This window comes from Macrobrachium nipponense, chromosome 26 (assembly GCF_015104395.2).
Source record: "Macrobrachium nipponense isolate FS-2020 chromosome 26, ASM1510439v2, whole genome shotgun sequence".
Classification (NCBI taxonomy): domain Eukaryota; kingdom Metazoa; phylum Arthropoda; class Malacostraca; order Decapoda; family Palaemonidae; genus Macrobrachium; species Macrobrachium nipponense.
The window spans coordinates 55,555,271-55,567,382 of NC_087215.1; the positions used below are offsets into that span (position 1 = coordinate 55,555,271).

The following is a 12,112-nucleotide window of genomic DNA, read 5'->3' on the forward strand; positions in this document are numbered from 1 at the left end:
GGGAGTATTACGTAATGTTAGAGCAGTGATTCTCAAGCTGGGCACCGTGGCACCCTGGTGTGCTACAAACAGTGCCTAGGGGTGCCGCAGGATTGTCATGAACTTTGTCTTGGCTAGATCATCTAAATGAACATTTGTAAAACAAAAACAAAACAAAAAAGTTTTAGAATCTTTCACATAATTATTATTAGTGTGTCTAATATATTAACGCACGCACGCACACACACACACACGCGCGCGAGCACAGACACACATATCTATATATATATATATATATATATATATATATATATATATATATATATATATATATATATATATATATATGTGAGGAAGTGGCTTGAGTATCTGGTTCTGGATACCATTAATACTTGGTGCACGAAGTATCAAAGATCTGTGTCCTGGACACCATTAATATTGTTAACAACCCAAATTGCCAAGTATCTGGTTACTACACTTACCATTTGTACTTGCTAATACAAGAGACCCTTTTATTCCTGGGTCAGGGACACCCTTTGTACTTAGGGCACAGTTTGATCAAGTACCTGGTTATTACTTACCTCACTACAGCCAGACACCTGACCTTCATCACAAATACTAAACGACTGAATACTCTAAAGGTAACAGTGATCCCTTTTTTAACTGAACAGTCAAGAAAACAATCAGTCTAAGTTCATTAAAATAGGTGTGAGGTAATCTTAATTAAAGGGCATCACTCCTGCAATTTCAAATCTAAGTATTTCCCTGATTCTGTTTTATTTGTGGGAAACCACAATTATCACTCTATATTTCTACCTAAACAAAAAATAAAATATAATACTGGTGATATAATAAAATGCTCACATAAATTTCAAATACAAAATTTTATTCTAAATTCAAAATTATAAGTGAAATTCGCAATCTCAGGGAAATTGTTATTACTTGAAAACAAAAGTTTAATTAATTCTTGAATTAATTATGAAGCAAAATTAAATCAAAGTTTATCAAGAAAATTATTAAATTAAATCATAAAGCAATAGTTAAATTTGAAATTATACTTAATTAGATACAAATTAATTTGCAAGTGTTAGATTCAAATAATTACATAATAGAATATTATTCAAACTAATTAAACAAAATAAAGACAATGCTAAAACATAATACTAATATGAAAACAATTAAAGCATTGAAAGTACAAACATTAGCATATAAAATTGGATATGTCAAAAGAACAAAGCAAAAGATAAATGTGTTTAAAAAATGATAATTTTATCCAATGGTAAAATAAAACCTCGAAGTGCACTTCAAAACATTTGTAAAAATACCTGTTTACGCAGCTGCAGCTTAAAGGCCTGTTACACACTCTTACACTTTCGTGGGCGCCTTCACAAAACTAATAGAAATAATACTATGTTCAGATTCCACAAACAACACATATTTTACTAAGAATTATGAGTGACCACCTCGAATACAAAATTAATGTGAGTTACGTTAAGTTACTGAAACAGCCTCGCAACCGACGTGAGCGAGAGAGAGAGAGAGATTTTGAGAGAGAGAGAGAGAGAGAGAGAGAGATCCTATCCCTCACGCCAGCGGCTAGGTCTCGAGATCGAATGAAAGTTTTATATGCGTAACTATGCGTATCAGGGAATGGGGTGTAGTGAGTGTACACGTCCAAGACGAAAACATATTACGTCATCTCTATATGGGTATCAAGTATGGGGCCTCTTTGACTGAGTTCGCATATGTCTATGAATAAGGCTCCCTTGTGTTCCATTACAGGCCTGATCGGTACGATAAAAAATTAGCTTAGCTAATCTACGTTTGAAGGGGTTAGATAACCGCAAGTTCTGCACGGACAAAGCAGTCTCTCTCTATGTTAAACATCATGGTAGAGAAGGTTCTCAAAGGACTCAATGTGGCCTGGGAGGTCTTACGCGCCGTGTTTGCACCGATAAAGAAATCAGCTTAGCTAAGACATTCTCAAAGTGTGACAATAACCCTCTTCATGAGCTCCACTCTCTCTGTCTTGCGTTACTTCAAAATGAAAAAGTGGGACTATTAGCACATGTTATCTTTAAATTTGGAATCTGAACACAAAAAGCATACATTTCATAACCATGATACACAGATCTGAGGTGAATTAATCATATTACCAATTATAATTGCATTACAAAACTTACACTATAAGAATATATATATATATATATATATATATATATATATATATATATATATATATATATATATATATATGTATATATAGTGATATGTATATATATGTATATAAGTAAATAATATATTATATATTTACAGACACACACACATATATATATTCATGGGATATGGTGGGACGGTAATGATTACATTAGTTAGGGTGTTATCACTTAAAAAAAAGACTGAGAACCACTGTGTTAGATCCGAACGTCTGCGCATTGTACGCGCTTGTATGAGAGTGCAAAAAATTGAGAAAGTTGAAGCCACATTCAATGTTAAATTCCATCATAATCGCCAGTGGCGGATTTAAGGCAGGCCACCTGGTCACGTGGCACCATCCCCTCTCACCATGGATATGAATAATAGAACATTGTTTTCTTTCAATAAATCATTATTGGTAGCAAAAATTTCCTTAGTTAATAATTATTTCAACAACAACAACAACTGTGCAACAACAAAAAACAATAACAACAACATCTACTGTGTATATATATTTGTGCATACATATATAATATTTGCTATATGTACCGTATGTGGTGTACATGTTGCACACACACACACACACACACATATATATGTAGTGTATATGTGTGTGTGTCTGTGTGTGTGTGGTGTGTGTGTGTGTGTTTGTGCAACATGTACACACATACGGTACATATAGCAATATTTATATATGTATTGCCTTAGGAGAGCTGGTAATCAGCTCAGTGGCCTGGTAAAACTAAGATATACTTAACTTTATACAAATATCGTACAGCCTAGGAACAAAGATTTTATACTGCCTCTAACACCGGAAAAAAAGAAGACAAGGCTTCTGACTGATGCTCAGTACACTTCATTATCCATTTATACGCCGCTCATAACCCACTGAGGGCAGGTGGCTATGGTAGATTCACATCAACTGTGCATCTGATATCTAGGCCAGTCCCTTACGACGCTCCTGATTGGGATATTGATAAGCCAATTACAGGGTTGGAAACTCTCAGTCTCTCTCGAGAGTTCACATCGGCAGGAAGTGTGTTCCAACTCTCCTGAGGGATACTTTCGAAAGACTTGTCTCACAGAGAGGTGGAACATACATCCTGCCGATGTGAACTCTAGAGAGAGACTGAGAGATTCCAGCCGTATGATTGGCTTATCAACAGCCAATCAGGAGCATCGTAAGGGACTGGCCTAGACATCAGATGCACGATTGATGTGAATCTACTATATGATCAAGGATTCTTGCACTAATTTTCAATTAACTCATAACACATTTAATCTATAACAACTATCATAATATATGTACATAAACAGCAAATGTGAACTTTAACCCAATATCTTCTCTTCCATCACAGTTGATGAATCTGGAAAGATAGTAGCATCACAAGTGCTGGGATTCATGGACCGGCGGCCGAGCGAGATCTCTCTGTACGTGACCCTGCGCACAGCCGCAGGACAGAACCTGACGCTCTCCCCCAACCACGTGCTCTTCAAGAGCGCACTCAACTCCAGCCATCCAGTCAGTACTTTCGGTTCGGACATCAGCATTGGAGATGTGATCTTCTCTGTCAATAAAACGGGCCTTGAGAGAACCAGGGTGGTGGCTGTCGAGCACAGTGTCATACAAGGTAAGTTTTAGCATTGCTTCCAAGTTGTACAACTCCCTTGAGGGTGAATTTGGTAAATTTTCAAGCAAAGCAGGTAAAAATGTGTAGTGCATTTACAGATCTTTACTTCAATACATTCTAACATCAACTACACACAGACATACTGCTATGAAAAAGCTGTCAACATGTCAAGCAGAAACTAATGCCATAACTTATTCTATTTTGTTAATCTTCCATAGGTGCTTACGTGCCCTTAACAAAAGAGGGCACTCTCATCGTGGATGGCACCATGGTATCTTGCTATGCTTCGTATCGTCATTCCCTGGCTCATGCATTCCTGGCACCCGTCAGAGCTTTCCCCCTGTTACTGTGGCCTCGCCCAGGATTCTTCTCAAATCTTGGTTTACTCATGAAGAATGTGATCAATGGATTTGGCGAGAACTCCTTAGAATTCCTGAAGGACTTCTTCACGGGACACCATGAGATCAAACAATCCATGGAGGGAATCCTGCATTACAGTGAGCCTAGGGGTCACTTCACGTCAGAGCCTGAAATCCGCAAGAAAGAAACGCTCCATTATTCTTCCTTCACTAGCGAAGATGCCACCATGCTCGAAGGAGAGGGAGAGGCCTTCTACATCACCCTTGTGAAGCTCATCGGATGGCTACTCTTTCGAGACGAGAAGGCTGTCACTCCAGTCATCCAGCTGAATCCACAAGTTCAGTGGGATGGCTTTTCCCAACTATTTATTTCCTCCAGTGCATTTACCAACATCCAATCTGCAATTCTCCAATTGGTGACAAGGTCATGGTAATGAAATTTCCCATGTCCATTGCCTAGGGATGCTGCCAGTGCCCAAAGATAGCATGTTCAGTGCCCACAAGTGAGACAATATATACCTTTACTGTAAACAAGACACGAGTCAGTTTTTAATGAGGTGGTCAAATAAAATTCGTTAGTCGTACTTCATGTTTAAAGCAAAATTTAAGTGAAATTCCATATTATATAGTCAAAAAATGCTAAAAAATCTGTTGCACCAAAATTGGTGGTTCCAATGATGGCAATTCATGCTTTACTAATAAGATCCAAAATGCCATTTCGCTGCAATAAGGGTTCCTCTGAAACTTTTATATAATCTGCTTCTTCCAATTCTTCTTGTCTTAAAAAGCTTTAAGTTCATCAAGAAACATTATATATAGATATATATATATATATATATATATATATATATTATATATATATATATATATAGATATGACTGGTTTTTTACAGTAATCTAACAGGGCAGTATGAAGATAAAAATGAACATAAAACGCTATATAAACATTACAATCATATATTTCAAATACTTCTGTATTCCCGCTAACTGGTGTATTGTGGACAAATAGTAGACGACAAAAAGTGTTTATAAGGAATATCCATGTGTGGCATTAGAATACTGGTGGTATGTGGATAACTGTTGACCTGGGATGAATGGTAAACAGGTTTTTCCCTTGTTTTGGTCCTCGTTAATTCCAGCCACCGGCAAATCTGGTGGCCACATCTGCTGGAACACCTGCTAAAGAGGCCTTTGCTTAATCCAGTTTTAATATGATAGGCGTATCCGCTTAAACACCTGCTTAAGAAGTGGCCTTAGGACTAACTCGTCAGTGAAATCCACTTTTCAATACGAACCATAGAGGAGGACATTGGAAATAAGGCTCCACCAACAGTTAATCCTGAGGCCTCTCATCAAGCAGATGTCCCAGCGGATACACCCACCGAACTCGACGCAGGTGGGAGTTAAGAACAACCACGGTTAAGAACAACAAAACACAAGACAATAACCTCTTTCCCATCGATCCCAGGTCAACGGTCATCTACATACATACCACCAGCGTCGTATTGCCACACCTTCGTTTGTCTTCTAAATACGCCTGTCACCCACCATTAGTCTATATTCCACCAGTGATGAGAAATACAGAAGAATCGAAATATCTGGGTGCTGTGTGAGCGTACACTTACACGTACACGTACACACACACAAATTTATACGCATTAAGCTACAAAAGTCCTTTACTATCTAATTCGCTCTTGCTCAGAATTAATAGATTTTTCATAAATGTTAAACGAAGGGGAATTTTTTTCTTATCAGCTAAAAAATACCCCTTCGGTTAACATATATGAAAAATATATTAATTACGAGGTAGAGCCCATTAGTTATTAAAAGGACATTTGTAGCTTAATGCGTATATATGAATCACGGTGATGTAATAAGACATTATATATAGTATATATATATATATATATATATATATATATATATATATATATATATATATATCTCAGCATAATTATCAAATCAGCGTTAAAGTCAGTTTGCGTGTAAGGCATCCACAAACACTGCACTAGAGATGAATGCTTAGCCTTCTAATACAACTATTTCATTATCATACATCAAACTGAAATTATTAGGTCATGGACAAAGACCCTTTGCGTCAGGTCAATATTTAGGTGAATATGGCAGTGTCAACTATTTTTCATTTGGGAGTTCTGATATTATCAGAGATCAGTCAGTCACTTACAACACTGCTTTGAATCATCAAAGAAATGAAACTACGAGAAAGGTTCCTTCGTTAAATGATGCCATACAAGTGACGTAAGTCTAGCTTCCAAGTTCCCTATGGAATTCTAATATGTGAACGATAGTATGAAGTTCAAGTTTAAACTGAGCCTTCTGTACTTCACGAAAGATTATATACTAAATGTTTCAGATGTGACAAGAAAATCCCCAGATTGTAAAAGGTATTGTAAAAGACATTCTATGATAAAGGAACTCATCTTGGCAGGTAAAATTCACAGTAGGAAGAATGAAGGGAATATAATTACCAAAAATGATTTCCAAACATGCAACCCCAAGTCAGAGAATGAATAAATAACCTCACATCACTCTGAAAAAGTTCAAGGATGAAGAAAGGAAACGGCAACAAATTTTAAATACTAAGGAACCACGAAGAAAAATGGAACTTCATTTGCTGTCTTACATCTCCAAATTTTATTGCAAAACTGGTACACATGACTTACTAATATACGGGTTAAATTCAAATCCTACTTTTGAATTACAAAGCAAATGTAATACCATGGTCATCAGTATACTTGTCCCATATAAATTTTTTTTTCATTACAGCAATTGATTTGTCAACTTCATCAAGAAATGATTGATGATTTATGTTAAGTTGAAAGGAAGGTAGGTTTGAATTTTCTATCATGAAATTGTAATAAGTGATAGCATCACCCTTGTGGTGATCTTGTACTCATGTAGTCAATAAAACCGTACAGAAACTATGGTACGCATTTCTCATTGCTAAGAGTATTTGATTTTCCTTCGACTGCTCTGTGTACTGTTATTATTATTACTATCATTATTAGAAAAGCATTCATGTGGAATAAGCACGAAAGTTTAAAAAAGATTATATACATACATATACATCATATACATATATATATATATATCATATATATATATATATATATATATATATATATATATATATATATATATACGTATATACCACACGCACACACACACGCACACACACACATATATATAATATATATATATATATATATATATATATATATATATAGATATATATATATTATAGATATATATAAAACACAAGATAAGTGCAGGATATCAGAGGTCAACCAAGGGTTCTAAAGTCTGAGGAAAGTGCCCCGGATGATATTAATATTGTTGGCATAATAATAATAATAATAATAATAATAATAATAATAATAATAATAATAATAATAATAATAATATATAAAACATTTGTTAAAAAACATTCTAGAAATTTCTGTAAAAAGAAAACCAAATGAAAGGGAATGTATATTTAGTAGGCAAATTACAATGAAGATTGTAACCCACCTGTGATATCCTTAGGTACAAGAATAAGACTTATAAAATGGGAATTACTGAAAAGAAAAATTAGACAAAATCATTTTAAAATCTAAAAGGGCAGCAAAAGATTCAAATATATATATATATATATATATATATATATATATATATATATATATATATATATATATATATACTATATATATATATATATATATATATATATATATATATATATTATATATATATATATATATATATATATATATATATATATATATATATATATATCACAATTAAACGCCAATATCATGTCGTGGCTGGTCTTCACACCCATGCTGAAATTTCATGTAGACATTATTTCAAGAAGGAAAGTCACGTCTCCAAAAATAGCTTTCAGAAGAATTTTAAGTCAAGGCGACATATTCGTTTCGTACGATGATTCGGGAAACCAATCTCCCACAACACATCAAAATGTTGCTGATACAGTCAACCAGAAAACCGATGGACAGAAGACTCTGGTCCCTCAGAAGATAAGATCTCCTGAAATATCAAGTAAACCCAGAGAGAGAGAGAGAGAGAGAGAGAAAACAGAGTTTTGCGTCTCCTCAGGTGGACGCTGAATTACCACCTGTTCAAGTGAATAAGCCTAATCGTCTCATTTCTAAAATTAGAGTTCGCCCATCGGTGGAACAGGCGAGGTAAAGGTTCTAGGTACACTTTGGTACGTAAAAGATAGAGAAATGCTTATTCTCAACTTACTGAACTGTCAGAACACCAAAAAGATGTCTAGGATTCCAAGACGAGCATTCAATATTGCGCGTCAGTTTACTGTATAACGAAATTTAGATAAAATCAATAGAGAGAATGAAAAGAATCCATTGCAAGTGAGTTCATGAAGACATGAATTTGACGTTTCGATATGTCGACTATAAAAAAAGAAGAGGAAAATGCAACACTCAGGTATAACTCGAAATTTCTCAAAATAGAAATTGCTCTCAAGAAAGGAAAAGTCAGGGTTTCACATCCACTTTCTACCTGAAGTGAAGTGTGTAAGTGACTGTTTTAAGATTTAATCAATACAGCCAATAGGTTAAAGAGCTCCATTTACCATCAGGAAAGTTTATGCTAACTTGAATGGAATACAGAGTTGACAATAACAACTATTTACCCTAAGCGAATTCTTTACACGATCACCCGAGCGCGAGTTTCAATCATCGATAATTTTTCTAATAATTTTCTTGATGTTCCGTTTTGATTTTCCTGATTCCAACCCTCCTTTTTAATCCGGGTTTGAGCCGATCGATAAAGAAACAGTTCGAGGAGGCTCATTAAAAACAGCGACCCCGACTAGGAGTCAAGCTGATGAGGAGATGGTTTATGATTGGTACATATATGAAATTGAGGCCCGAATAGAGGGAGTTGGAGTGGTCGGACAGCAAGATAAAGTAATCCTGAAAATAAAAGACGTGTAAAGATCTAAAGGTGGAAATGGGAGAAAACCCCACAGTTGCACTAAGAAGTAATTGGAACTTCCTCAGTGCACGCCCTCATACTATGAATGATGGTGCTAAATCCACTACCTAGTATTGTTGCATGTTTGAATCGGATACTTTCTGTAACAGCTCTTTGTCCGTAACATTGCCACCGTATCGTGATACATATCTAATGAAGGGAGGATCTTGCCATTGTCTTTTTTGCATTCTTTCTCGAGGAAAAGTCACGACCAGATATTATTAAAAGGTTGTAAACGTTAGTGTCTTTAAAAGTGTCTAATACTACTAGGGGTCACGAGGCAGCAATAGAAAACGCTAACTTTCGATAGACAGTATTTATAATCAATAAGAAATAAACTTTAAAACCATTCAACTAGAACAGGATTCTAGGACTATCAACTCTCACGAGAGGCGGTACTGTAGGAAGACCTGCTGATTTCAGCAGTTCATATAAAACAAAAAAACAGACAGGTTTTCAGAGGCCTTCAAGAACTGAACAAATTTAAGAAATTTTGCTATAAAAAGTTTTTTAAAAACTTGGAAATCCGTAGCAACACTATATATAGCAGGGAGATTAAGTTGTCCCTCAAAACAAAAACAAAAACAAAAATCCCATGAATAAGAAATTGGCGTCACGCAATGTTTGTATATGACTCATTCATAACAAACATGATACCCATCAGGAGGAGCATTCTCTCTCTCTCTCTCTCTCTCTCTCTCTCTCTCTCGTCTCTCTCTCTCTCTCTCTCTCATTCATATACCATACATACAATATATATTATAAGATATATATATATATACATACTATATATTAATATCTATATAGATATATATATATATATATATATATATATATATATATATATATATATATCTAAATAAAGGCTTTTTTGCACGAAGGAAAAAATGAAAAAGCTATCTCGCTTTTTCATTTTTTCCTTCGTGGCAAAAAAACCTCTATGATACATAGCATCACGTTTTAGATACTTCGTGATCAAGTTATTGCATCATATATATATATATATATATAATAATATATATATATATATATATATATATATATATATATATATATAATTCACCTACACTTGCCTGCCAGTCTTCAAAAGTATTTCTCATAAGTTAAACATGTTTTAAAACGAGTCATCCTAAAAACATTTGAAATTCACTTGTGCGCAAACTTCTAGCAGTACAATATCAGCAATAAAAAATTCTCTCGTTTGGTTTTTCCATTAATCTGATATCTGCTAGGTATCGAGTACGTAACTTCAGTAAAAAAAATTTCTTTTATTCTTTACAACTAATAACAAGTAAAAATTGCTGCGTACGAGCCGCAGCCCATGAAACTGCCAGCCAAGGCCCAGTGGTGGCCTGTCGTATAGCTTTGCCAGATGCACGTTCATGGCTAACTTTAATATTAAATGAAATCAAAACTACTGAGACTAGAGGGCTGCAATTTGGTATGTTTGATGATTGGAAGGTGGATGATCAACATACCAATTTGCAGCCTTCTAGCCTCGTAGTTCTCAAGATGTGAGGGTGGAGAGATAAAGTGCGGACGGACAGACAAAGCAACATTAATAGTTTTATTTTACAGAAATCTAAAACTCCAGACGTGGAATTATTCTTAGAAATCTAAAACTCCAGACGTGGAATTATTCTTAGAAATTATAAACAACTGCACATTCTTTATGCCATTCCTGACTATGCAAGATACAACAACAACTTTATTACAGTCTGTAGTTACATATATTGGAATTGGAATATAGAAATTAGGCCAAATTGGAATATAGAAATTAGGCCAAATTGGGATATAGAAATTAGGTCAAATTAGAATATAGAAATTAGGTCAAATTGGAATATAGAAATTAGGCCAAATTGGAATATAGAAATTAGGCCAAATTGGGATATAGAAATTAGGTCAAATTGGAATATAGAAATAGGGTCAAATTGGAATATAGAAATTAGGCCAAATTGGGATATAGAAATTAGGCCAAATTGGAATATAGAAATTAGGTCAAATTGGAATATAGAAATTAGGCCAAATTGGAATATAGAAATTAGGCCAAATTGGAATATAGAAATTAGGCCAAATTGGAATATAGAAATTAGGTCAAATTGGAATATAGAAATAGGGTCAAATTGGAATATAGAAATTAGGCCAAATGGGAATATTGAAATTAGGCCAAATTGGAATATAGAAATTAGGTCAAATTGGAATATAGAAATTAGGTCAAACTGGAATATAGAAATTAGGTCAAACTGGAATATAGAAATTAGGCCAAATGGGAATATTGAAATTAGGCCAAATTGGAATATAGAAATTAGGTCAAATTGGAATATAGAAATTAGGTCAAACTGGAATATAGAAATAAGGTAAGAGTGTTTGAAAAGCGTCACAGGACTAAAACCTCTCAGCTGCATTATGAAACAACTGTCAGCAGGAGAGGGTGGAAGAGCAAGAGAATATGAACGGAGGTACAGAAAAAGGAATGAAAGAGGTTGCAGCTCAAGGACGAAGGGACGTTGCAAAGAACCTTAAGTAATGCCTACAGGGCGCCACGTGAGGGGCACTGACGGCATTAACCGCCTACGGGGTAGCTACGGAGATGAAAGAAAGAAAGATCCCAAAAAAATCCTGCATAGTTCTGATGGCGGCGTTTTTTATTCTATGAAACCACTGGTGTATGAGAATGCAAATTCAAATCTAATTCACGAAAAAATGCTAAAGGCAATTTTATCGCGCACAAAAAAAAAAAAAAACGAAATCAAAGACCAATCAGATTTTCAGACGGGTAAAGTGCTCGTATATATGCATCTGGGGCATACAAAATAACTTTTTTTTTTACTTTGTTGCTTGCTAAATCTGAGCGTAGCATAGCCCGAAACATATTCCACTGCATTTAATAATCGCCGCATCGCTTCGCTGTTCGTGGGCAACGTTCGGC

General features: G+C 34.9%; 2 protein-coding genes across 3 annotated transcripts in view; one reads left to right on the forward strand and one right to left on the reverse strand.

Annotated features, from left to right (window-relative positions):
• LOC135199838 (indian hedgehog B protein-like) overlaps positions 1 to 5,010 on the forward strand; it is a 135,273-nt gene extending 130,263 nt beyond the window's left edge. For both annotated transcript variants that reach the window (XM_064227976.1, XM_064227977.1), the window contains exons 5-6: positions 3,534 to 3,806; positions 4,025 to 5,010. In XM_064227976.1, coding sequence (XP_064084046.1) covers positions 3,534 to 3,806; positions 4,025 to 4,599 — 848 coding nt within the window. In that variant the 3' untranslated portion in view covers positions 4,600 to 5,010. The remainder of the gene's footprint in view (positions 1 to 3,533; positions 3,807 to 4,024) is intronic.
• LOC135200282 (antifreeze protein Maxi-like) overlaps positions 1 to 12,112 on the reverse strand; it is a 300,869-nt gene that overhangs the window by 176,234 nt on the left and 112,523 nt on the right. The gene's annotated exons all lie outside the window — the stretch shown is intronic.